Source organism: Pseudochaenichthys georgianus, chromosome 1, assembly GCF_902827115.2.
Source record: "Pseudochaenichthys georgianus chromosome 1, fPseGeo1.2, whole genome shotgun sequence".
NCBI lineage: Eukaryota > Metazoa > Chordata > Actinopteri > Perciformes > Channichthyidae > Pseudochaenichthys > Pseudochaenichthys georgianus.
This window is the reverse complement of record NC_047503.1, coordinates 39,677,462-39,703,864: the sequence shown is the minus strand read 5'-3', so window position 1 is coordinate 39,703,864 and position 26,403 is coordinate 39,677,462. Positions and strand designations below refer to the sequence as shown.

The 26,403-nt window shown below is 41.2% G+C and overlaps 1 protein-coding gene across 1 annotated transcript; it reads left to right on the top strand.

The window, feature by feature from the left end:
* The first annotated feature begins 318 nt into the window (after positions 1-318).
* LOC117449377 (calcium uniporter protein, mitochondrial-like) lies at positions 319-26,275 on the top strand. Its single transcript, XM_034087036.2, has 8 exons — positions 319-738; positions 22,227-22,296; positions 22,453-22,620; positions 23,668-23,772; positions 23,909-24,066; positions 24,219-24,422; positions 25,084-25,200; positions 25,991-26,275. The coding sequence occupies exons 1-8, from the start codon at positions 631-633 to the stop codon at positions 26,066-26,068; spliced, it is 1,008 nt and encodes a 335-aa protein (XP_033942927.1). The 5' UTR covers positions 319-630; the 3' UTR covers positions 26,069-26,275.
* Positions 26,276-26,403: the final 128 nt, after the last annotated feature.

Here is a 26,403-nt window from a genome sequence, read left to right as displayed (position 1 = left end):
GAAGGGTGAATACATTGTCTTATGGTCTTCCTTGCAGATTTCCCAAGGTTAGACTGAGGTTTTCATTAACTAACCCTGAAACTAATCTATTGTCATCATATGTGTGGCAGTTTATCCAGACATGTTAGACAGTTTCCGGTTTATTAGTCTGTGGGGTGCCTGCCAATTTTGTATTTGATTGCCTGTGTGTCCTATTCTTAAACGTGTAATGACCTTCTCTTCCTGGTGAAATGTGTAACATGAAGACCTCTGAGGGTCCTCCAGCCTCCGTTTTTGTATAACCCTCTGTACATGCGCACTCTATACTTGGATAGGTTGTATTGGTCATCCATGGTTGGGACAGCACATCACGTTCAGCTGCTCCCTGCTGGCTGCTTCATGCTAAACAGAAAAGAAGGGAAAAGGGAAGAAGAGTTTGGCAAGGACGGTGACCGTGCTTGTAGTCAGGAGGAGGAGGAGGAAATGGTATGCAGCACAGGCGGGGCTGTTCCTCCCTCTGTCCCGTAGCTATTTTTATTTACAGCAAAAACACAAGCCCGTTTCCAACCGGAACTCCGGTCTCCGAGGCTCATTTTGTGGAAGTCTCTCCACACGGTATGCCCGAAAAAAGCTCCTAAACACGGGTTAACGATGGCGTCGGTTCGGATGGTCGGCAAAGTTACGGCGAGACTTTTGAGAAGTATTCAGCCTCTTCACTGCAGTGTCAAAACTACGCGTCCTGTTACATTTCTTCACAAGGTAAATTCATATTTTTGTTAATTACTCACTCTAATTCGTCTTGCTTATGTTACACCAACGTATAACTAACTAGTTAACTAAACAGTGTTTGGGGTTGACTAACTGGCTTTCTGAGCACAACAATGTACTTTGGTACACTGGGGATTGAATAGCTAACTTCAGTAATGTGAGGGCACTGTCTTAAAAAAGATTAATTTGATTCATCTCTAAAATCAGATGAAAACTTAACAGAAAACATTTGTTTTTAATTGTCTTGCTTGAATGTGATACATTGTTCACAAGTCCCTCTAATACTCAGTGGAGAAAGGCAACAACTGTGTGTCACTGTGCTCTCTATTTCTATGTGATGTAATTTTGATTAAGGGTTGACCCATACATTATTCAAGAAGCCTTCATTACCTAGCTCTACTGTGGTTTGAAAAGTGACTGATCAAGCTAATCAGCCTTGAAAGGTATGGTGGACCGATTATTACTATACATTATTTTATCACAGGCAGTGTTCATTCGATTACTCCTCCATGGAAGCCATTCATGGACAACGACACCATGATTAGGTTGCTAAATATAGCTCTATCTTTAAGTATAGACTTGCTTTTCTATAGACAATCCCAAGAGACATCTCTGCCATTTCTATACTTTGCAGCCTACAGCGTAAAGGTCCATATTGCATTGTATCATGAGCTGGAAATGTGCATCATCAGCTTGTATCAACACACAGCACCATGTCCTAGCCATAGCAAACGATGCTGGGTAAATGACCTCACAAATCAATATAATGTGTGTAGTGCGGCATGAAGTAAAACCCCTGATGGCATCTCCAGGAGTTTTTTTGTAGTGTGGTTCTACTCATTTTATTAATGAACTGTTAAATTGGACATTTAAACCTTTATTTTATAACCCATTTATCATCCTGTGCCAGAAATTGTAGAGGTCAGCTAAATCGTGAGCAGACTGATCCCAAGCAGGCGGCAGAGTCTTTGCAAGTGCAAGAAGACCAGGACACACTGTAGTGCTAAACGCCAGCCTCGACACGGAGTGAATATTGACTTACAGTTTGGGGGATGGGGGATTATTTCTGTTAGATGGGCAAACTGTCATGAGTCACTCTGCATTCAAGAATGACTAAGATGAGCTCTATTTTTAGACCGACTCATATTTAAAATCCCAGTGTCAGTTCTCCTTTTGTCAAGTGTTGTTGCAGCTACACACTGACCAGCAAACCCCATTTGGACCTTTACGGCACTTAACACAGCCCTTATTTCAAAATATCTTATCCTATCGTATCTTATTCATTGGTCTGTACTGTATGGTCCAAATAGGTCATCTTTTTCAACCACATATGGTTATGTTCAGGTCACTGCTTTTATGTTGTACTATTCCCATCTTTGACTTTATTTATAGCGGAAGCAGTGCATTTAGCAAGCTTAAATATATGCAACAAGGGTCAATGTCTTTAACCCAGAGGCCACCACGATGCACCCCATAATTTACAGAGTGTGCAGCAGCCTGTTTTCTATTGAATAGACAGGTGGACTATCAAAAGGGTTTATTCAGTGCTGTATAATCTGATGGATTAATTAAAAGGAGTACTGGATACAGAGTTGAAAGCGCTGCCCTGTTTATTCCTATGGAAGTTGGCACATGAAGCTAAAGTTGCTCGACTCTCAAGTACAAAATGATCCGGATTCTCTGAGGGTCTTCTTTACTATTGGGCCTATAGACAACAAGCACACTTTCAATTTCCTTTAGCCCCGCCTCCATGCTACTCCTTAACATCTGTTTCTTGGCTCGATCTAATGAATGGAGAGAAAAATTCTTGAATTTGGCATTTAGTGCATTTTACAACTTGTGATACTTAGTCTCAATAAAGTGTTGGTACTGGATTGTTGATTTAACAGAACAGAATAGAAATTACATGCTGATTTACAGAAGTTTCTTTCTTAATGTAAGTCAATGGGAAAAACTGGTCATGGCCCCAATGGCATTAAGTCACTGACACGTAACTTGTGATTCCAGTGTTTGGTTTCTACAAAACTTTGCTTCAACGCTTGACACAATTCGGGGGACTCGAATAATGTCCTTACACGGGTTTATTTTTAAAAATATATATAAACCGGGGGTGTTTCTCAATGTCGAAGAAGGCTGCTCCAGAGCCACTATTTCAAGGATACTACGTCATCGTGTCTCGCCGAAGGACTGTTCTAATGTCCAGGATGCTGGGCATTCTACCGAGGCCGGCGTCCTTCGTTGCGGGACATTTCGAGGCTGCACATGTGTATCCTTTGCGGTCTTAAAATCCCCACAATGCTTTGCGCACGGACCAATTTCCAAAATCTTTGGCGGAAATCTCGCTCCATTTAAGGCGGGGCCTCGCATATGACGCACACCTGTTAGCCTGTTCCACCATTCTTCGTTTTCCGAGAGACTTTTGCCTCGCTTCTGAAGGACCTGACTCGGTGAAACATGTCCTACCAAGGACATTACCTACCTCGACATTGAAAAACACCCCGGATCTAGATATTGTAAAAACAGTCTTAGGTCAGGAGTGTGTTTTTAAAGGAGTGGCTGAACCACAGCCTGTTTTGAATAGGCTGGTCCAACTCCTTGTTTTAAGAGAGCCTTTGAAAAGACAGATAAACGCTGCTGCATACAACACCAGTTTTTGGAACCAGAGAGCAAGCTGTCAGTTTTATATGAGATAATCTAGGAAGCCGCGTTAGCCTGGGAAATAACAGGGATCACTTCGGAGGCAGTGGATAAGCAACTGAAAATGGATTTCCTCAAATATAAATTGAACAGATGCTATTTCCCTGCTTCTATAGCATCGTGTAACAGAAAACAACTAGAGTCAGTGTGAGTAGTCCCAAGTTCAAAATTGAGCATACATTGTCACTACTCTCACAGCAGCTTTTGTAGGTAGTCAGAGAAAGTGCAATGTCACATTATTGTAAAGGATTGTTAAATAAAACATCATCTACAGAAGGTGAAACCTCTGCCAACATCTGCTGTCATCTTTGCGATGCTCTCAGCACAAGATTACCACTTTGAAAATATTGTCAAGGCAAACACTCTCACTTTCAGGAGAGAAGCCTCAGGGAATTTGTCTTGTATATCAGTGAGTGATGGAGATCTCAGAGAACCCACTTCTTTTTTTATTCACACCATTGTTATGCTACAGGTGTAATGAGCTTGAACGAAGCAGCGCCGGAGTGATGAGAGAAACGTAATAGACTTGCCAAACACTCAGTGCAGATACGTGTAACTGATTTTGTATTGAAGCAGCCCGTCGTTGTCGGTAGTTACAGGAACGTGTACTAGGAACGCTCAGAATTGTTGAAAACACACTAGTTTGCTTTTTTTTATATGAAGCGAGGATCAATACCACTTTTGAGCATCCAGTAAGAAAAGATTAAGGAAGCTAACAAGGGTAAGGAGGGGGAACACTATTAGCATAGCTTCTTCATAAGTGAAAAAAGATGCCTGTCAGCATGTCTAAAGCTTTCTTGTATACAAACTGTGTTTCCTGTGTATCTAACCTATATCCCCCAATTGGAGCCTTTTTAATGTTCCGACCTTTCTGCAAATTGCTATGCACAATGACTGACGTATGGTATTCAAATTCTTGTCATAAATCGGAAGTGAAGAATACCCCTGTGACTCCTGGATGTGTTCCTGACAACTACTCACTGTTACAACACACAACAAGTAAAACATACAGCTGTGGATGTGTTGAAACTTGAAAGGCACATCTATTCCATGTTTGACAGAGATGGACTAGCTGCAGCTTAGCAGGTTAAACATACTGTACCTTTCTACCTGATGCCCAGAGATGATTGATATGGATTAGGGCTGAACGATTAATCGATTTTAAATCGAAATCGCGATTCGAGATGATGCGATTATCAAATCGCAAAGCCTGCGATTTTTTTTAACTTTTTTTTTTTTACATTTTTTTTTTTTTACAATTTTTTTTTTCTTCTTCTTGTGTGTCAGTCATCCACACCAATCAGAAGTGCTGTGCTCCACATGTACCATCCTTTGCTAATCAATCAGAAGTGGCCCATGATAGAAGGTGATAGACAGATTGATCCAATCACCTGCCAAGTGCTTTTGAAAGTGCCTGCCTTTTCCAAATGGCTTCCAGTGGAGCTTTTCTAGATAGTTTGGTGAAACAAACCATCTGAGTCAGGTTAGTGATGCTCCATCACATGTTCTACATCTATTACAGGGTGAATCTTTAACTGAAGCTTCACCTTTTTTTTTTCCTTTTTTTTTCCAATATATTTATTTGACAGGGACAGTGCACATTAATTGACATTTCTGTAAATGCGCCAGAGTTAGCCAACAGGCTATTTTTCGTCTGTACTAAAAAATACAAGCATATACATAAAAACTAAACTAAAATACATATTCACAAAGCAGACAGATACAGGTCAAGGCATATAAACAGAGCGTTGTCATGTACAGATTGTGTCAGTGTTGACAGAGCTGACTTTCCACTAACCATGTTTTTAAGTTAGATTTAAATAAACTGCAGGTGTTTAGTTCTCTAATCTTTACTGGGATTGAGTTCCACTGATGTGCAGCTTTAAAAGAAAAAGAAGATTGGCTGAATGAACTCTTCCTTAATGGAACAACGCAGTCTCCTCTTGTTGCAGCTCTTTAAAGCAACCCAACGGAAGTTTCATGTAAGTTTAGTTCTTTCACTCGTAGCTCGGGCTGCGGGGGTGCTAGAGACAGGAGTATGTTGATACGACCTTCCTAGCCGGAGTTATGGCCGCATTTCACAATAAACTTCCATTGGGTCGCTTAAAAACAAATATCGCAATTCGAATCGAAATCGCAATATTTGTCAGAAAAATCGCAATTACATTTTTTCCCAAAATCGTGCAGCCCTAATATGGATCACTCATTTGACTGTGGTGTCATTGCATACCAGCTATTTCCAAAAATATAACTCTGTTCCTTTTAGCATGGAAAAACAACGCTGCCCATTGTGACAACAAATCATGTACAAGCAAGGTTTCCAGAGACAACAATATCAAATCAGGAGGCAAAAACTATGTTGTTGTCATAGCCGATACTTCATAGTTTGAGTGCTGAAATACTAAGAAAACATATGCCTGAAATGGAGACAAATGACTATTCCAGAGAAACCGTAACCCCAAAAAGTCAAGATAGCTGGAACAAGCATCACTTTGTCAGTGACAGTTTTGTCTGACAATTTGCCATCTTGCCCCTTTTTATTGTGTGGCCCCGGCATTATAATGCAAGATAGAAGTGGTTTCATTCCAGCGAGCATGACTGCCAGTCTCTCAGCATCAAGTCTGGCCACGCCACAGAGACCATACTTTATGAGGGCAGCGTATCCACAGGAATAGAATAGGAATGAAGCATGTGACATCGCCCGTGGGGAGTCTGTCAGACTTGGTTTTTATTCTGTAGATAACAAGCTCTGGGTCGTGGGACCACTGCTGCTGCTTGGTATGGAAGAACTCCTCATCACAGCTGTAGTGGGAGAATTCATGTTTTTGACCCCACACAGTGAAGCATTAATGAGTCCTAAAACCCAGACGTGAGTTAGCATTTTTCACCTTCCACTTCCCTTGTCTGGAAGTCGGTGTGTATTTGATTAGATCCCTGAAACAAGTTCAACTGACAAGATGAGGAGATTTTAATGTTTTGTACAAATGCGTAAAATTACCTTATATACGTGTGATTTGACCCGTTATAAAAATAAAGTCGCTATCAAGTGGCTAATTGAGAATACCTGTCACCATGCAAAACACTAGTCAGCCTTTAAGTTAGTGATACTGAAGTTAAGTAATGGGTCCTTAGAGTAGTTAGTGTATAGCCTAATGCATGGTTTTTACATCCGCCTGATCTGATTGTATTCACTTTACTTAATTACCTTTTTGTCACGGGAACCCGTACAACGCCAACTAAATACAAAACCACACCTCTATTTACACATGATTCCAGCTCTTCACTTTTGTTGCATGACATATGTTTTCTGCTTCTGTACCATCAGTAAAGATGAAGTAAAAAATTGAATTTGTGTGAGGGGAAATGTAGGCCAGATGTAGAGGCAGCTGAAGCCCCTGTGACTGGAGTGCATTCAGAACACATCTGGAGGTTGTCTGGCTCGCAGTGTAATCAGATTCAAGGCAGGTATAAATGCAATTTATATACAAGCCACACATTCTTCCTCCCGTTTCAAGCAGGATTTGCAAAAAGCTACACAAACCCCTCTCATCTGTAAAATGACAAAATGGTCAATACTGCAGCATTCCTTCCCCGACCTGCTACATGTTGTCTTAACTCTCCTCAATTAGCAAATTGCACATTGACATTTGTAACAGTTGGATAGCTTCAGTGCATCTGTCCTTCTGTGGAGTGGGATCTAGGTAAAGAGCATAAGGTAATACCGGGCGAAAATGGAGTCTTAGTTTTCACTCTTTTGCTAAACTCAAACAGATGCTGGCTGTTTGAGCCTGGGCAAAATGAGTCAAATCCATAATTTATATGAAAATAAGAATGCAACAGTTAACATCTTTGCATGTGTATCTCATCTGCAATATCAGTCACCTCTGGCAGAGCGGAGGCACGCTTGAGCCAAGGCGTTATTGATTCCTTTTAGAAATGCGCATAGATGAAATGCAGTGTCAGCATAGTGGGTCAAATAAAAAATAAAACATACATTCTTGACCTAATTGTATTGTCTGTCTTGCCATCAACACATGCTGACAAAGATGTCACTGGAGGTCTTAATTATAAAAATCCCATATCAAACCTGTTAAGTTGTAATGTGCTATATTACATGACAACATATTCACTTATTTCCAACTCCTTTGACTCTGCCTATTGTGTCTTCAAAGAGGCCCTTTTGGGATTGCTGGGGTTTTCCCTTTCCTCTAGTGTGTTATATGGTTTTTGTGAATGGTCCAAAAAAATCCCAAAGCTCCACAGGGAGTATCTCAGAGCCGGCCAGCTAACCAATCAGAGCAGATAGGCTCTGGTTTCAGACACAGGGTGAAAAGAGGTGCTGCAGCACAGGCAGTATGAGAAAAATAAAGCAGGTTTTTAAGAGTAAAGCATGTAAACATGTCACAGTAGAGACGCAAAATACAAATGATGAAACCTGAAATGAGCAGAATAGGGCCTCTTTAAATAAGTTGAACTTTGTTTCTAATCCCACAAGCTAGTTATTCATGCAGTGCACTTCTTGTCCTTGCGTGACCCTCACCGACAGTAGGTCTGACCAAAGGGGACAAATGATTCACCGAAGTTCAAGTTTGAATTATGTGTGGAGCTTTACTGCAGGTTGAAGAACTGTCAGCTGATTTAAGCAGAGAGGACTTGGGCTCAGTAGTCGCCCACTGTAAGAGAGAATCCTCCTCTCATGAGTTGCTTATGACTAAATAAAGACTTGCCCCTGCTTATCATCCTGCACCACCCATCCTGTTTGCAGTGAGACACAGATGAGAAGTTAGTTCAACTACCCTCTCATCGTGGAAGAATAAATATTTGAAAAACTATCAGAAACTTTTTTGGGCCTTCTTGGCCAAACATTCCCAACACGAAATAAATGAAGTCCTCGCATTTAATCAACATTCAATTAAAAGTAATACCGTATTTCTTAGTTTCCGCAGTTTTTTTTACCCTTTTTAGTATTTTTTTCCCTACCAAACATTTCATTTATCCGATTTGTATGAAAAACGCGTTGCAGACCGACCTTGTGTTTCCACTACCTTCATGCCTTTATACAGCAGTCACCTCCATCGCACCGCAGTTCCTCTTTGTGTCCCATCTCGACTGCATCATTAACTGGGAAGCAGAAGACAAATGCTTCCATTCAAATGGTTTTCATGGTACAGTGCTCGGTGCTCCTATGACGGCAACGGGAAAGAATTCCATTTTCTCTTCTTGGCAGCCTTCGTTTTTCATCGCAGCCTTACATTTCGGTCCTTTATCACCCTGCTCAATTTCCTTTGCTTCCTGCTTCAAGGCATGCATGCAAGATAATGTTAGTCATTACATTATTATCTTGGCTGTTCTCATACGCTGCACTTAACCTTCAAAAGGTCATGTGCACTATAATTCCAATACAACCGCCATAATCAATTTGTTTGTAGCCCATATATTATCTACAGCTTGTTTAGATAAGTGCCATCCAAAAAAAGTGATTATTATTATTAGGGCTGTCAGTCGATTAAAATATTTAATCGCGATTAAAATAGTTAATCGCGATTAATTGCAAATTAATCGCACATTTTTTATCTGTTCTAAATGTACCTTAGAGGAATATTTTTCAAGTTTTTAATACTCTTATCAACATATGAGTGCACAAATATGCTTTATGCTGATGTTTATTATCATTTGAACAATGACAAATATTCTCATGAATATTAACAGCCCTAATTATTATATTTAAACTTGACACAATTCATAATAGAGGGCCCTGCTTGGAGACTGCAGTGAAAATGATCTGCTTGTCGTCATGATGACTAATTATTGCTCGAGCGAGAAGCCCTGGCCTGCCTCGCTGCAGAGGAGGGGGATGGCAGTTTGTCATCATATTGCTAATTCCCTCCCCCCTCTCTCCCTGTAGGTATGGCATAAATAAGAAACATACAGCTTAAGGGGTAAATATACTTACGGATGGTTGTTTTCAGAAAGAACAGTTGGAGCAAATCATTTTCTGCGATGATGAGCAGGTGTGCAGCGCGGTTCCCTGCAGCTCTAAATTGTCTCTGAATGTTTGAAAGATAATAAATAAGAAGCAGTCTGCATTGTGAATATTGATATATCTGGTGGTGAGGTTATTCCTCGTGTGTTTTTGTCTTGTGACAGAGCATCAGAGCGTGAAGCCTGTGTTACTGTTGGCTGTGCGAGGGCTTGTTCTTGTTGAGGCAGCACAGTCTTTGACCTGCGGCCCTTTGTTAGGTGCTGAAGGTTTATGGGTGTGTCTGCCCCTGCATGGGAGTAGCCTAAATGAAACCATAGATCATATGAAGCACTGCAGTTGGACATTTCTAATCTACTCTGGTAAATGGTAGACCTGCACACACCCGCTGAACTGTCTTGCATTTGTATGCACGGCTTATAGTCTCTGTCTACCTCACTTCTTAGGTAAAGATGATTGCCTAGTCGGTATGCAAGAAGATGCATGACCATCATTTATCTTCACACGTAAGTTGTGTAATCATGTCAATACTACTGTTATCTCTAACAATTTTATCGCAACATAAACTAAATCTTGGGCACTTCCTAAATTGGTTATGCAAGTAATGTAGCATCGTATGAATATGTATATTTTTCTTTTAATTTTACAGGACTCTCGGTTTAAAACTTAAAGGTCCCATGTCATGGCCATTTCTACTGATCATAATTCCATTGTTGAGGTCTACTAGAATAGATTTATATTCAGGGTTCGTACGGTCATTGAAAACCTGGAAAAGTCATGGAAATTCAAAATGCAAATTCCAGGCCCTGGAAAAGTTATGGAAAACAATATTTTTCCCAAAGTTTTGGAAAAGTCATGGAAATGTAACTAAAGTTGCGTCAAATATAATTTACTGTTTATCTAATCGCCGAAATAATCTGCGGTCGCGAGTTGTTATGTGCCATCATGACGCGCATGGTGTTATTTTTTAATATATGAAGCGCGAGCCGTGTGCGCGAGTCTTCCTGCCTGTCGGCTGAACTCTGCTGCTCCGGGATGAGGGTCAGCTACATTATCTACGGTGCGTTCGTTAACTGTGCGGAGTCACTGTGGCACGGACTGAGCCGCTGGTGAACAGCTGTTAGAACGGGCCGTTCAGGTGTTCAGAGCAGAGCGGCAGAGCGTGATGTGAACTGAAAAGTCTTTCTGTCGCAATATTATTTAAGGAATCGTTGAGCTAGCTAGCTAGCATACATTGTCACTATCTGCTAACGTTAGCTTTAGCCTTCGTTTTCTAATAGTTTTTTTCATAGGCTATAAACAGAGGTGGTATAAGTATAGATATTGTGCTAGAGTAAAAGTAGAAGTACTCAGATCGTGTACTTAATAAAAGTATAGTACTCAGATCTTCTACTTGAGTAAAAGTAGAAGTACTCAGGTCTTGTACTTTAGTAGAAATACTCAGATCTTGTACTTAATAAAAGTAGAAGTACTAGAGTGTAGGAATACTCTATCACAGTAAAAGTCCTGCATTCAAAATGTTCCTCAAGTAAAAGTATAAAAGTATTCTCATCAAAATATAGTGAAAGTAGCGACAGTAAAAGTAGTCGTGCAGATTGGTCCATTTCAGAATAATATATATGATATTTTTTATAATGATTGATCATGAAAGTGTTCTCAAAGCTGGTAAAGGTGCAGCTAGTTTGAATGACTTTGTAGACTGCAGGGTAGCTTGTGGATTTACTCCAGGTGGAACTAAAGTCTGATTCAACACTTGATTATATTTCACATCATTCATCCACATCTGTAAAGTAACTAAAGGTATTAAATACATGTAGTGGAGCAAAAGTACACCATGTACCTCTGAACTGTAGAGGAGTAGAAGTACAAAGTAGCAAAACATTGAAATACTTAAATAAAGTACAAGTATCTCAAAATTGTACCCACGTATAGTTCTTGTTGAGTTTATGAACTTAGTTACTTTACACCAGTGGCTATACAGATAGAAAGACTAAGCCTTGCACAGAGGCATGAAAATACATTTTCAAAATGCTCAACAGTGCTGCCAGAATTATAAACTGACTGCTACACAATTCAAATAAATGCTTTTATATATTTCTATTAGATGTGACTCTTTGGCGTTTCTGTTATTATTACCTGCTGCTTTAGTTGTTCTGACGGCTAACATCCTGTTATTCCTCATTTTAAAGCCGATATTCCCAAGGGTCGGGGGCTCGGATCCTTGTCACCTTTTTCATACCTGATGAGTTTGCATCCCTGACTACAGTTGCTTCAGCGTGTAGAAGCTAGTAAGCCTACTATTTGATTTGTTTTAGATAGGCACAACATGTTTCATATGCAGACCTTATTTTCCTGTTCCATGTTAAAATAAACCATTTTTAGTGGTAATTTTTTTTGGTCATGGAAAATGAGGTAAAGGTCATTGAGAAGTCATGGAAAAGTCATTGAAAATCATTGGTGAAAAAGTGTATGAAACCTGTATATTGTGCTATGTTCCAAACTCACATTGGTTTCTCATACAGCATCTCTGCATTGGTCCAAATGTAACGGCTCCGCGGATTGGTCCATTTGGACCAATGGGTCCATTTGGGTATAGAGTGGCGAAGTCACGCCCATCTACTTCTACTACCTTATTTCTGAAAAATTATGTATTGAAGTCAATGGAGAGAGAAAACGTATCTTTCGATCCCGTTTGAATTGTGCCATGAATTACACATATGATGTTTGTCAGTCTTAAATCATTTCCATGTCAAAAAAGTCACAGTTTGTCTTAAAACGGTTGAAATATAAGACTATGAAAAATACGCAACTAGAAAGACTACAAATCCCAGAGTCCCGGTCCCGCATGCTGGCTCTTATGGAACCGACTAACTCCCCTTTTGTGTATACATACAGCTCTCAACATGGCCAGACTTGTAGTGATTTTCACCTCTTTTAATACTTTTCACTTCATTCTGAAAGAAAGAGGTGAAATGTGCCAACGTGACGACCGTCTTGGTGTGTCCTGCGAGACGGGAGATGTAGTTAATTGAGCGCTTCACACAAAAAAATGTGTTACTTCACAGTTTTACGACACATTTAAAAATGTTTGACTTGCAAAATTATCTTTTAAATTGACAAACATCATATGTGTAATTCGTTGCACAATTCAAACGGGATCAAAAGATAATCTTTCTCTCTCCATTGACTTCAATACATGATTTTTCCGAAATAAAGTCCCATGGAGCTCCCCCGGAAGGGGAGGGACTTCGCCTCTCTATGGACACGTCACTGTGCCCAGGAAGAAAAAGAGAAATCCCCAACGAGGCGTTCTGGGGCAGCACAGACAGGTCTTTTCTGTGTTAGAGTTTTCTTCGCTACAGGGTGTACTTTGAGGGTTTGTGACTTTGCAGACCGTTTACATGCAGAAAAACCTTCATAACACACAAGGGGACGGGTAATAACCAGAAAAGCATGACATGGGACCTTTAACTATTTCATTAAGGGTTGAATGGAGGGCCATCATTCTTCTTTGTTCAGACATTGACGGTCCCCTCAGGATTTAGCCACATGACTTTTGTGATTACCTGACTTTCCTCTAGCTCCACCATTAAGTTCCACATTGTTGGTATTGTATCAGATTTCTCCCCCGCCTGTTATTTCATGTACTGCCATGAAATGTGATTACTCTGAATTCTCTGCTCGGTCAAAACTTTGTGTACAGTTCTTTGATTTATGTAAAAACACAGCCGTACTTTGTGTTTTATTGCTACGAAGCAAATGTCAGTACGTAGACGGTTGTTATCATTTTAGTATGCTAATGTTAGCATTAATCTGAAAGCACTGCTGTGTTGACACTTTATAGTACAAGATTATCTCTGTTGTTGTGTGCCAGTGAGTTCTATGCATTTATAACAGCATAAGATTTTCCCCACAAGGCTCATTAAAGCATTGTTGCTTTTGCTCCTTATGTGTCCATCATCTATCACCGAGTGTAACAAGGCCAGGTGGCTCGGCATGCTTTTCTATAGTCTGTTACTAAAACTGAACTGTAAGGCTCATCCATCACAAGACCCTTGGATGTGTTCGATTGTGTTTGCTATAAATATATCATTGCCAAATTGTTCTTTGACGTTATTGTAGTGCTATAGGCGCGTTCACACCGCAGTACTTTTCCCACTTTAGTTCCGATATAGTTCCGAAATGTTGCGTTCACGCCAAAAAGAGCTGGAACTAAAATTAGTTCATGAGAACCTTTTCACCCCCTTTTCCGTCCCTTCTAGAGAGCAGGGACTTTCGTGGGAGAAAAAGGTTGCTATGTCTGATTGGCTGGGCGGATTGCAAACCACGCCCCGTAAAACTTCCAAAAAGTTTTGTGAAGCCGCCATTTTATTATCCTCGCATTAGCATTATTAGCATTAGCCCAGCGCAGAAACGCAGAGAGACTAATTTATGGCAACACAAAATAAAACATGGGAGCGGTGGAGATGAGGGGGTTCTGGCGATTTACTCGGAAGGCTTCAGCCAGTCCCCAACTCCGGGGACTTTGGGTGGCAGTATACGCCGTGAAGTGCTTTGCGGCCTGCCAGTAAACCCAAAGCAGAAGAAGAAGTGACGTCAGCGGCTTCATTTGCCTAATTCTCGTAGTACCCTTCACTGCAGTGCGCAGTACCTCAAGCCCCTCCTTCTCAACCTTTGAGGCACGTGACTAACGGCCCCTCCTTCGCAACCTTTGAGGCACGTGACTAACGGTCCCTTCTTCTCAACCTTTGAGGCACGTGACTAACGGTCCCTCCTTCTCAACCTTTGAGGCACGTGACTAACGGTCCCTCCTTCTCAACCTTTGAGGCACGTGACTAACGGCCTCTCCTTCTCAACCTTTGAGGCACGTGACTAACGGCCCCTCCTTCTCAACCTTTGAGGCACGTAAAATAAAATGAAAGTTAAAAAACAAATGAAGGCCCTTTCTTGAAGTCATAACTGAAATAATTTATGCAATTAACATGCAAATAGACATTAAAATATGCTTTGAAGGCTGTTAATGTGTTTAATTTGAGTTTTACATTTTTAAATGCCGTTGCCATGGCGACGGATCACTCGCCATCATCATTGGTATCATTTTATATATATGGAGATTTTAACTGGGTCTGGTTAACTGCAGTGTCAGAGGATTTTAAAAACCTTTGTATCTCATTGAATGTTACTCAGATTGTGGACAGTCCTACTCGCCCAAATATTAAGTCCCCTAATAAATCATCCCTAATTGATCTCATTTTAACTAATGTTCCCCATAAATATTCTTCTGTGGGAGTATTTGCAAATGATCTGAGCGATCACTGTGTTGTAGCCACAATTAGGGACACTAAGGTCCAAAAGGTTAAACCTCGCATTATTATTAAGAGAGACATAAAACATTTTGTGGAGCAGGGTTTTGTACATGATCTGTTTGATTTTGATTGGGGTAAAATCGATCTGTGTGCTGATGTTGAAACCGCATGGTCTTATTTTTATCTTGGTTTTATGGAGATCATTGATAGACATGCACCCCTGCGTAAATTTAGAGTAAAGGGACGAGACAATCCTTGGTTCTCTGCTGAGCTGTCTAGTCTCCTTCATGAGAGAAACAAGGCCTGGGCAAAGGCTAGGAAATCAGGCTCAGAGATAGAGTGGCTGCGTTTTAGGCAGCTAAGGAATAGCTTCACTTCAAATGTAAAAAGTGCAAAGTCGAAGTACTATTTGTCAGTTACCACAGAAAACCTAAATAATCCTAGGAAATTTTGGAAAGCAATAAAATCGATATCAACCGGTGAGATCCGTAATGAGCTACCTCCGTGCCTTACCACAGCATCTGGCTCTATATCGGACAGGGCTACTATGCTAAATTGCTTTAATGAGCATTTTGTGTCCTGTGGTTCTCTGTTTGATTCTGTTACTAACTCTGCTTCTGTGATCACCACAGTCCGTGACTCTGAACAATGTGATCTGGAAAACCCAGTTTTACCCCTTTTACTGTTGATGTTGTTCATGAAGCCTTATCTAAGCTAGATCCTAGGAAACCGGCTGGCCCGGACAACTTAGAACCTTTCTTTTTAAAGATAGCTGCAGACTTTATTGCTCCACCTCTTACTTCTCTTTTTAACCTCTCCCTTAGCACAAATACAATTCCAAAAGTATGGAAGTCTGCTTATGTCTTGCCTTTACTGAAAGGAGGGGAGGCAACTATTTTAAATAACTATAGGCCAATCTCTAAATTGTCAGTTCTGGCTAAGGTTCTTGAACGCCTAGTGAGTGAACAGGTAAAGGAGTTTTTATGTACAAATGACATCCTGTCTAAACATCAGTCAGGCTTCAGAAAGAAACACAGCACCATCACTGCCACAATGAAAGTGGTGAATGACATTACGAGTATTTTAGATAATAAACAGAGTTGTGCAGCTCTGTTTATTGACCTTTCCAAAGCTTTTGATACCGTCGATCATCGCATCTTGAAGCAGAGGCTACTCAGTATTGGCATATCCAGCCTTGCAGTGGGGTGGTTTGTGAACTACCTCTCTGAAAGGTCCCAATGTGTTCATTTTGATGGACTGTCTTCTGAGTGGTTAAACATTTCTAATGGTGTACCACAAGGTTCTGTTTTAGGACCACTTTTATTCTCCATATATATTAACAGCGTAGGTGATAATGTGGATGAAGCTACTTTACATTTGTATGCGGATGATACTGTAATGTATTGTGCAGGTCCCTCCATTAAGGAGGCTGGTGTTAAATTACAGGCTGTTTTTAACACTATTCAGACTCGGCTCTCTGAACTAAAGCTTCTTTTAAATGTGGATGAAACCAAGTTAATGCTCTTTTCAAAAGCAAAAAAGACACCAGAGCCTGTTTTAGATATTGTAACTACGCAAGGAACAAAACTTGAAGTTGTTGCCTGTTACAAATACCTTGGTATCTGGCTTGATGATTGTCTCACTTTTAAACTGCATGTCAATAACCTGCTAAAAAAAACTGAGGGTTAGGCTAGGGTTCTTTTTCAGAAACAAGTCCTGTTTCTCGCTTGAGGCCAGGAAAAGGCTAGTCACTGTGACCTTTTTACCTGTGCTGGACTATGGGGATCTGGTCTATATGAATGCACCTGCCAATTGCCTGGTCAAGTTAGATGCTGCGTATCACAGTGCACTGAGACAAACTGTAAAGCATTAACCCATCACTGTACCCTGTATGCAAGGGCTGGTTTGCTTTCACTAACTGTACGGAGGCTCAGTCACTGGTACATTTTTCTATACAAAGCCATGCTAGGGAAACTTCCATCTTATATCTGCTCCCTGATCTCACGGAGAATTGTAAGTGGCTACTGCCTGAGATCGAATGCTGTGGTTTTATTAAATGTGCCAACTGCTAGGACTGTCTTAGGGAAGACAGCTTTTAGATGCGCAGCTCCTCTGTCTTGGAATAGTCTGCAAATTAAATGGAAACTGAACAATCTGGTGCCACTAAATGTTTTTAAAGCTCGGTTGGATGCTAGTCAATCAGAAGCTATTGGTACCTGTTTATGTGGATAATTTTGTAAATGATGCTGTATGATGTCCTTTTGTTGTTCTGTTTATGCTTTTATGTTTCATGTGGAACTACTTGAGCAGGTCTCCCTTGGAAAAGAGATCAATGATCTCAATGGGATTTTATCTGTATAAATAAAGGTTTGAAATTAAATGAAATAATATATATATATATATTAATATATATTACAGGGTTGCCAACTCTCACGCATCTGGCGTGTGACACACGCTTTCACTCTCAATCTCACGCTCTCACGCTGCCCAAACTATTCTCACGCCAAAAACAAGAATACGGAAGACTAGAAACGGTTTTGAAAACGTTTGTCACGTAGTGATCGTCTTCTCAATAGAACATCTTTGATAATGTCTTCTGGCCAATCAGAATCAAGATAACGGCGTGGTGTTGTTGCAGGAAGTCCCGACGGAGAATACTTTTGCTGTAGTACATCTCTATATACATCGATTCAACATTACGCGTTGATAGAAATCAACACGTAATGAAATAAGACCCCACGGTTTGACGATTGATAGGTGTGTGGGCCGTCTTTCATTTTGACACACAGAACAATGGGGGCTATCCACCCTTATGGATAAGGTTAGAGGAGGGAAGAGGCTGTGAATTACTTACATTATCCACAATATAAAGTAATTAACACAGCTTCTTCTCTCTGTGAGGAGCAGCAGGTTCAGCTTTCAGAACAAAGTAACAAAAAACTAAAATGGCATTCATTTGTTTAAATATGTCGTGTAGTAATAGATGTATTTATTTGTCTTCTCAAGAGAGTACCAGAATGTGTATTTTATGTTAGTATTTCAGAAAATCACGTGGGGGAGAATCCCCCCAGACCCCCCTGCAGGGGTTGGGTTTTCAGCATGTCAACTCTTTCACCTGTGGGGAAATTGCAGGATTGGCTCCAGGTCGCCCTTTTTATTTACTACAAGACAAATGTGCCTTTTTATTTCATACAGTTCAATTTGGATTGAGACGGAAATAATCTAAACCTCACGCGTGGCGTTTCACTGTCAAGGGGGAGCGTGTATGTAATTACATTGCAAATACTGACTTCACCCCAGCACTGTATTAGCCCTACCATAGATTACCCAACAAAAATACTCTCTGGCAACTGCCGACCCGTATTGCGCATGCGCAGATCTAAGATCCAGTAGAAATGATAAAAAAAGTAAAAGTCTGCTGCTTATTGTTCTACTAGGCCAAAATAGAGTGTGCCAGGTACCCAAAGTTGGCAACCCTGATATTAATATGTTAAAATAGTTAATACTCTGACGCTATGATTAACAGAACAGAACTGTGAAGCTCGTCACGTGCCTCAAAGGTTGAGAAGGAGGGGCTTGAGGTACTGCGCACTGCAGTGAGGGGCTTCTCTAATCCTCCCCCAGGGATTTATTCCGGTGTGAACGCGATCTGTACTTAGTTCATGAGAACTAAAGAGTTCTTATGAACCTTTGTGGGAAAAGTACTGCGGTGTGAATGCGCCTTATGTAGATCAAATGCAGCTGCCACCTAAAGGCGGAGAGGAGTAAAAGGTCAGTCAGTGTTTCTAATGCAGTGTGCTTAAGGCAGTAATAAGGGGGCCGGCGGCATGACTTTGGAAATGAACTACTATCCATCACACAGCTCTCAAGTCTCATTATGTGCTACACTGGCCACGCTGTACTGATTTAGAATGGCACTGGTATGTGTGCACATAGCACGAAGACTGCCTGGACTCAGTCAGCCGGTGAATTGACGCTGGTCACTGATCTCACACACACACACACGTATGTATACACAATGAGCAAAGAGAATACTACTCCAGCTTCAGCGCCATATCTGCTGTTTTCACAGTAGCAATGTGATGCAATGAGCACAAATGTCTCTGAACTCACTCCCTTGGTAAATTACTTATATGTGAAGTGTTTTCTGACGAGTGACATGGTATAAGCATGTTCTTCTCATGTGCCCACTGTGTGTGTTGGCTGTCGGCGCCTGCATGCTCAGCTTAATGAGGCGCTCTGGCTGCAGCGGCTGGGGAGTCTCATAAGATGCAGCTCCAGGCTGTTTAGCATACTGCTAATGTGTGTGCTCTCATAGGTTAACTAAAAGGGGTCACAGCATAACTACACTTCTTCAGGTTTCAGGGATGGGAACTGTTCTACAAAAAGGCAATATGATGACAATGAGTATATCAAATGTGTCATCTATCATAGATGTATGTCTCCCATTTAAACCGTGGCAGCTGTCCCTTTTAATGTCTGTTGATTGTCTGCCCGGTGGTCCCTGACATGTTTGCCAATATTGCAAATCAATATGTGGACATGCTTTTCATCTGTATGGATTGGTGTGCAATGTAATGGATGACTTTGCTAGTGAGGTATTTCCTTTACAATGTAGCCGTCAGAATCTGTCCATAAACCATCTTTTAAATCGATTTGAACCGTATCAAAACACAGAAAGAAGGTTTTTCTTCCATGATACTAATATAAACTGCACTCTATAGAGATTTTAGATACCACTTACGATTCTGTGATGATATCCATTTGCTTGACATGTTTTATTGTTGTCAAAATATGAACATACATCCCCTAAAAATACTTGTCCCAGTGTCCACGGGGAGCCGGTGTGCTGAAGCGTTGGTGATCGAGCGCTCAGCTGTGTAACAGCAGCTGGACATGTCACACAAACTGAACAGATGCAATGTTGTCGTATTGGGATCACTTTGTTCTGCTCTTTTGGGGAATGGAGAGTATTTATAAAATCATGTTGTCCTTCACAGCGTGGTCAACACTTCTTTTTATTATGCTGTTTCTTTCTGTTCCATCTCCTGGGCGTACCAATGGTGTTTGGCTTCATAGTTTATGTTACAACACACAGCCTCTGCTCATGTACACAGTTACCTATTGTTGAATGTGAGTGTTTTTAATGTTAAAGTCCTGCTATCACCTACCCAGTGGAGTGTTGGGAGCATCTCGCCTTAACTCCCATCATCCCAAGGCCATCTGCTTTTCTCAGCCCATGAACATGGATGGCTCCCTTGTTGCTTTAATGTGATATTGATGGAGCAAACTCCCAGCTAAAGGACAAAGGGGTGGGTGAGAGTGGCTTCCACATCCCTAGATATCAGTCGGACCCCTTTGACTCTGAACAGGAAAGGCTGTGGAGGAATCCGTTTTTAAAGTTCAAAAGGAGTGTTGCAACACCAAGAAGCCAGTATTCAGAGCGTTACAGGAAACTGAAGTATATAATATCATAAATCAATTATATTCTGAATGTCATCATATAGCTGCTATTAAAGTGGCCCTATTATGCATTTTGGGGGTTTCCCTTTCCTGTAGTGTGTATATAGGTTTTCGTGCATGTAGATGGTCTGCAAAGACTGAAATCCCAAAGTTCCCTGCACCCCCCTGGGCTGTGGTTTCAGACAGAGGGTGGAAAGAGGTGCTGCAGCACAGGCAGTTTGAGAAAAATAAGGAGCTTTTTGAACATTAACCGTCCTATTGTCTTCGTTTCCCCCCTTCCTTTGGAGTTCACGGTCAAATCTGACCGGCCCTGTTAATTACATTAACACAGAAACCATTCATCATCACCACATTTCATTCAACACCCTTTCAAACTGTACATATTGTATCAGTCTAGTATACATGAAAAACTGCAGTAAATATACAAAGAATAGACATTGAAAATGTATTGCATGTGCCAGGTGTGATCCATGTGGGGGGATGGGCACATAAGGGGGACACACACACATCTATAGTATGACTTCAATTGATGTGTGTGTGTGTGTGTGTGTGTGTGTGTGTGTGTGTGTGTGTGTGTGTGTGTGGTGTGTGTGTGGTGTGTGTGTGTGTGTGTGTGTGTGTGTGTGTGTGTGTGTGTGTGTGTGTGTGTGTGTGTGTGTGTGTGTGTGTGTGTGTGTGTGTGTGTGTGTGTGTGTGTGTGTGTGGTGTGTGTGTGTGTGTGTGTGTGTGTGTGTGTGTGTGTGTGTGTGTGTTGTGTGTGTGTGTGTGTGTGTGTGTGTGTGTGTGTGTGTGTGTGTGTGTGTGTGTGTGTGTGTGTGTGTGTGTGTGTGTGTGTGTGGCCTTAATGCAATCGAATGTAAAACAAAAAAAGTTATGATTGATGGAAGTAGTAAATCGGTCAGACAACAGGAGGGTTAAAGCAGTATAAATGTCACAGTAGAAGCACAACATACACATTTAAACCAGAATATGTCATATGTCGTCTTTATTGCTGCTATTGTGATTTAATTTGCTACATTTGCTTGGGTTGGTTCGAAACTATAGAGATATAAGGCTGACTATCAACAGTAAAGTTATGTGATTTGTAGCAAGTCCCAGTGGCTTGTTGTGGATATTTTAAACTCGTCAATACTGTAAAGATGTACAATGAGAGTAATCAATAATAAAGTGGTGAAAGCAGGCAGCTTGTGGGTTATTTATTTGAAGCTTCAAAGGTACCGGTCTCACAGAGTATAGGATAGTCTGCAGGAGTCACAGAATAGCAAAGCTTATATACAAGATGGGGCGGGCAGACAGTTTTATGTGTAGCTGTCGAAAGCTATCAGCATATGGAAGTTCAAACTTAGTGTGAAGAGGAGGATCAGCATAGTCTGCCAACTCAGCCCTGTGGCCTTGAAGCGCTTGAGATTAATGACCCTCTTTAGAGGATGCAGAGAAAACGGCACATATGAAGAAATGGTACAGTAGTGTTAGACAATGCTTTTAGAAGCATTTGGTTTTAGCATATAAGGCAACATAAGACATTTCCACTACATGCTTTAAATATTGAATAGAAAATATGACTGCATGTAAACTACACAATATGACACGCCAAGAATGTTAAGTGCAGTACAGAGAAGAACTCCGGCTGACTAGAATCATGAGCAGTGCTCTCGGAGTGCCCTCTTGAAAGTACTTTTCATTGAGATGAACACATTTCATTAAGCATTGATGGTTTAAATGTAATTACTTTGGGGCATCCACAAAAGGCATCACCAGATGTTAGATCGGAAACTATTTAAAGGGAGTGTCAAGTGTTTCAAAAAGCATTGTTATTGAAGACATTCTTTTTAACCTAGAGCGAAAACCAAGACCAGGGAAACTCATTTGATGTGGATCTATTTTCACATCCTTCATTTCAGGATGCTCCTTGTCTGTTTACTCTGTCAGTTCACGAAGGGAGGGGTTTCATTTTGAGTAAAGAGAACAAACTGACGTAAGCTGCTTTTGGTCCTTTTGCATTCTTTTGTTTACTACTACTTCTTCTTTGTCAGGTTCAACAGAGGTCGCCCCTGCTTGGAAATAGCCCCGCGTTTTTCTACAGTACAATCGCTCCCTCTAGTGGTAAGATACAGCTACTACATCAACATGACAACACATTGCAATATGTCACACATCTGTTCCGTGTATGTCTTTACAATCACTACTACTGGGAAAAATACATGTGTGGATGATCTGGATACAAGAAATATAAATGATGTTCTCCTCTTTGTGTTGCAGACTTGTCTTTGAAGTACAAACATGGCCGATTGGTTCTGGAGGTGCCACTGCCCTCCAGAGATGAGATGTGTCTGTTCTTCCTCAGACCCATGCTGATGAGCGTGGGAGACCTGATCTCAGATCTGCAGAAAGAGGACCCTGGGGCCAAGGCATCCATTTTGTCCAAGGGTAGGACAACATGACGAGTGTTAGCTACGCACCACACAGATGGCATCGTTGAGCTCGCAGTCAGTCAAGTCGGACCATTTTGTATGTGGTTAGACAGGTTCTTTGTTAAAAGTGAAAGTTGAAGAGCAGCCTTGAGTGGTTTGGCACGATGCCTGCAAACAATATTTTAACAACCCATTATCTTATTATCTATACAATGACTAAGCTGGTATAGTACTTTCTTAATGTGCATGGGTCATGAGCATGAGGTGCTTTCGCTTTTAGAGGCATGAAGAGTTTTTCACAAGAAAAAAACAACATTTTAGAAAGAGAACTTTTTTGTCCTGTTTTCTAAAACCCTCATTATATCCTGCCATTATTGCAGGCTGATAATCTGTTTAAAAAATAAATAAAATGTTCTGTGCTCCTCCTCAATGCTTCCAAATAGATTTGGACTTTGATTAAACTGTCAAACAGGCAGCACTGATCAAGTATGAATCCAGTTTCTGTTCCTGCATTGCCTATTTTTCGCCTCAAATGTTTTCAGAAACATATACCTCTTAGCTGCAAGATGAGAATGTTTGCCAACCGGCTGTCGAGCTAAAAGCCAGCATCACCCGCCAACTTCTAATTGTACAGCTAAACAGTCCAGCGCTCCTGCTGCAGAGCATTTGAAGGAGGGGCTGCTTCTCATATTCTGCTGACTGGAAAAACCTGCTTTTTTTCTGTTCAACAACACTAGCTGGCACATTGTTCAGAAGCTGCTGATAAGTAGACAAGTTTCATTCAAGGAAATGGGACACGTTGTATTTGAGTTGGACACATCTGGTATTATATAACACTGGAATCATCCTCATGTGTCTCATTCCTTTACAACACCTCCAGTTTTGCAATGATGAATAGTTGTCTTTGCACTCTTTATGAAGTGTATTTATGATGTATGGTTATTCAGCTTTACTGTGCTTATTTTGGTCATCTACCAGGAAGCCTTTTTTGCAGTGCTATTAAAATATGAAGTTATATGATTGAGATAAAGTACTGAGTTGGACATCTGTCCTCTTCTGACAGATGGAGAGCGCGTAACCAACACCACGCTGATACACGCCCTGCTGGATAAGGACTTCCAGCTCGTCATCAATGATGCCGTTTATAATGTCGTCTCTCCTGAAAAGGGTACCACGCATTTCTGTCCTATCAGATGTTTTCTGCTTAGCAATGATAACTGTGGCCGGCTGATAAGCAGTCGCAGTTCTCTCTCCCGTCACGGCTCATCTTAATATCCCACCCTCATCCACCCTGTGTGTTGCAGTGGCTACCAGTGAGCAAGCCATGGAGATGGATGACATGAAGCATGTTGTGCATCTGCTGCACACGGCACTCCACATGCCTGAACACCACATGCTGAAGGAGAGGCAGCTGCTGGAGAGACAGGACGTCCTCAAACAGGAGCTGTCCCCCCTGGAGGAGGTAGTGGATACGTCTCAACATCTGCAACGTCTATTACACCTCTCTGTCTCCTTGTTACATCCTTGTTTTTGCAAAGGCACAGAGGCCATCTCTGTCCTGTTAGTTCTGTTGGCTGATAACCTCCTCCTTGTGTCTCTGCCTGGCGCTGACAGGTGAAAGCTCAGCTGTCCCGGTCCGCAGACTTCCACAGCGCCAGGGTGGTGTGGACCGGCCTGGCCCTGCTGTCGGTGCAGGGCGGGGCTCTGGCCTGGCTCACGTGGTGGGTTTACTCGTGGGACGTCATGGAGCCCGTCACGTATTTCATCACCTACGCCACCAGCATCGGAGCCTTCTCCTATTATGTCCTGACCAAACAGGCAAGTCTCAGGGAATAAAGACACGCACCTCTTTCTCTTCCTGTTTCAACTCTGTTTTGATGCAAAGGAAAGGTTCAAAATGTGTCCAAACAATAGCAATGTATCAATGTTATGTCCGTACATACCAAATTAACTACAGCCAGCCGCATTTAGATTAGCCTAGCATAAAGACTGGTAAACACCAGCCTGGCTTTGTCTGACGATAACAAACCTGTAATAGACATTGTTGCTGTTTTATGTGAGTTGAATTGTCCACCGCCATTTCCTGTCTCTGCTGCTTGTCTGTCAAACTCACTTTGACTGCACTACTCAAGGAAGTCACTGCGGCATGCCTTGAAGTATCTTGGCACGTAACGGTAGACCATAAAACCACATTTCCTTTTTACATTTTGGTTATTGTATGGATTAAAACATCTAGATTTGATTAGGTGTATTGTGATATCTAAGGACAGAGCCAGGCTGCTTCCCCTTGTACAGGCTTTAAGTGAATGGCTTGGTAGCTGTTGGCTCTGATTTCATATTTCACTGACAGATATGTTCATCCTTTTACCAAACTTTTTTATTTGAGACACTCCAACCTGCTGTACAAAATCATGCGTATGTGTGCAGATGTGTTTTCCTCTCCATATTGATTTTAATTCAATTTGATTTTTTCCCTCAGGATTATTTATACCCAGACGTTAAAGACAGACAGTTCCTGCATTCCTTTTATAAGGGGGCCGGCAGGAAGAAATTCAACGTGGGAAAATACAATGAACTGAAGGATGAGCTGGCTGAGGTTGGTTGATTGGTTCACTTGTTATAATCCAACAGATGCAGACACTTAGGAGTCACTGTCATCCTCACTGACATGTTAAGGGAGGCGTGTGGCGCAGTGGACTAGTGCGTTGGTGTTGGGATCAGGGGGTCACAGGTTCAAACCCCACTGCAGTCAGCATGTTGTGTCCCTGGGCAAGACACTTTACCCCAAATTGCTCCTGTGGGGATTGCCCACAGCATTGAGTATGTAAGTCGCTTTGGATAAAAGCGTCTAACAAGTGACATGTAATGTAATGTTAACTACAGTTTAACAATGTCATACTTAAAACAGTAAAAGAGCAAAATTACAAATGGGCAAGTGCTTTGAGAAATATGCTTATGTTTGCAATCTAACGGGCTAACAACCACAGTGTTTCCCTTGCTTATCATTAGCAGATTAAAAGGTTACAATGTTAGTCATATTAGTTCAGTGTATTAGCATGCCAACATTTACAAATAAGCACCAGAAGCAGAGTACAGCTGAGGCTGATAGTAAGTAATTAGTTATGCTATACAAACAACATGTTCGACCTCATGGTGGCCCTGAATGAATAGTTAGTGAGTCGTAGTCAACACATGTGTCTGAACTCAAATGTCATGCATTAATCATTGGGTCATTTAACTCAACTACTCATGTAAACCTAATGCTGCTAGTGAGGCTAAACACAAGTTATAATACATTTAAAGTTGTTAAATGTGCCTTCTAAAAAATCAGCTGAATTGTTGGTTAGATTATTAAATGGTTTGTGTGACTGTTTTCTGTGCGCCAGGTGGAGGAGGACCTGAGACGTCTGAGAAATCCGACTCAATTTCACTTTCCACTCGAACAGATCCAGCCGAGGCCATGAAGGAAGCCAAGCCATGAACAATGGTCACACTCAAACACTCCAGAGCAAAAACAAATATTCTGCTTTATTTTGATAATGGTGCCTTTTTACCAGGAATCCATGTCATTCTGTGTTTTCTTTACAGTCTTGATAATGATGCCAATTATGTCTTTGAGAAAATGACAAACACTGACGACTATTGAATTAAAAATAATTGCCCGAACATCAGGAGAATCTCTCGTCTTCCTTATGTCTTACTGTGGAAAGGTTGTACTTTACCCTTATGTTGTATCGGAACAAGGCTTCATGATATCCTCCACAGCAGCTATATAAACACTACAAAACAGATTGACACT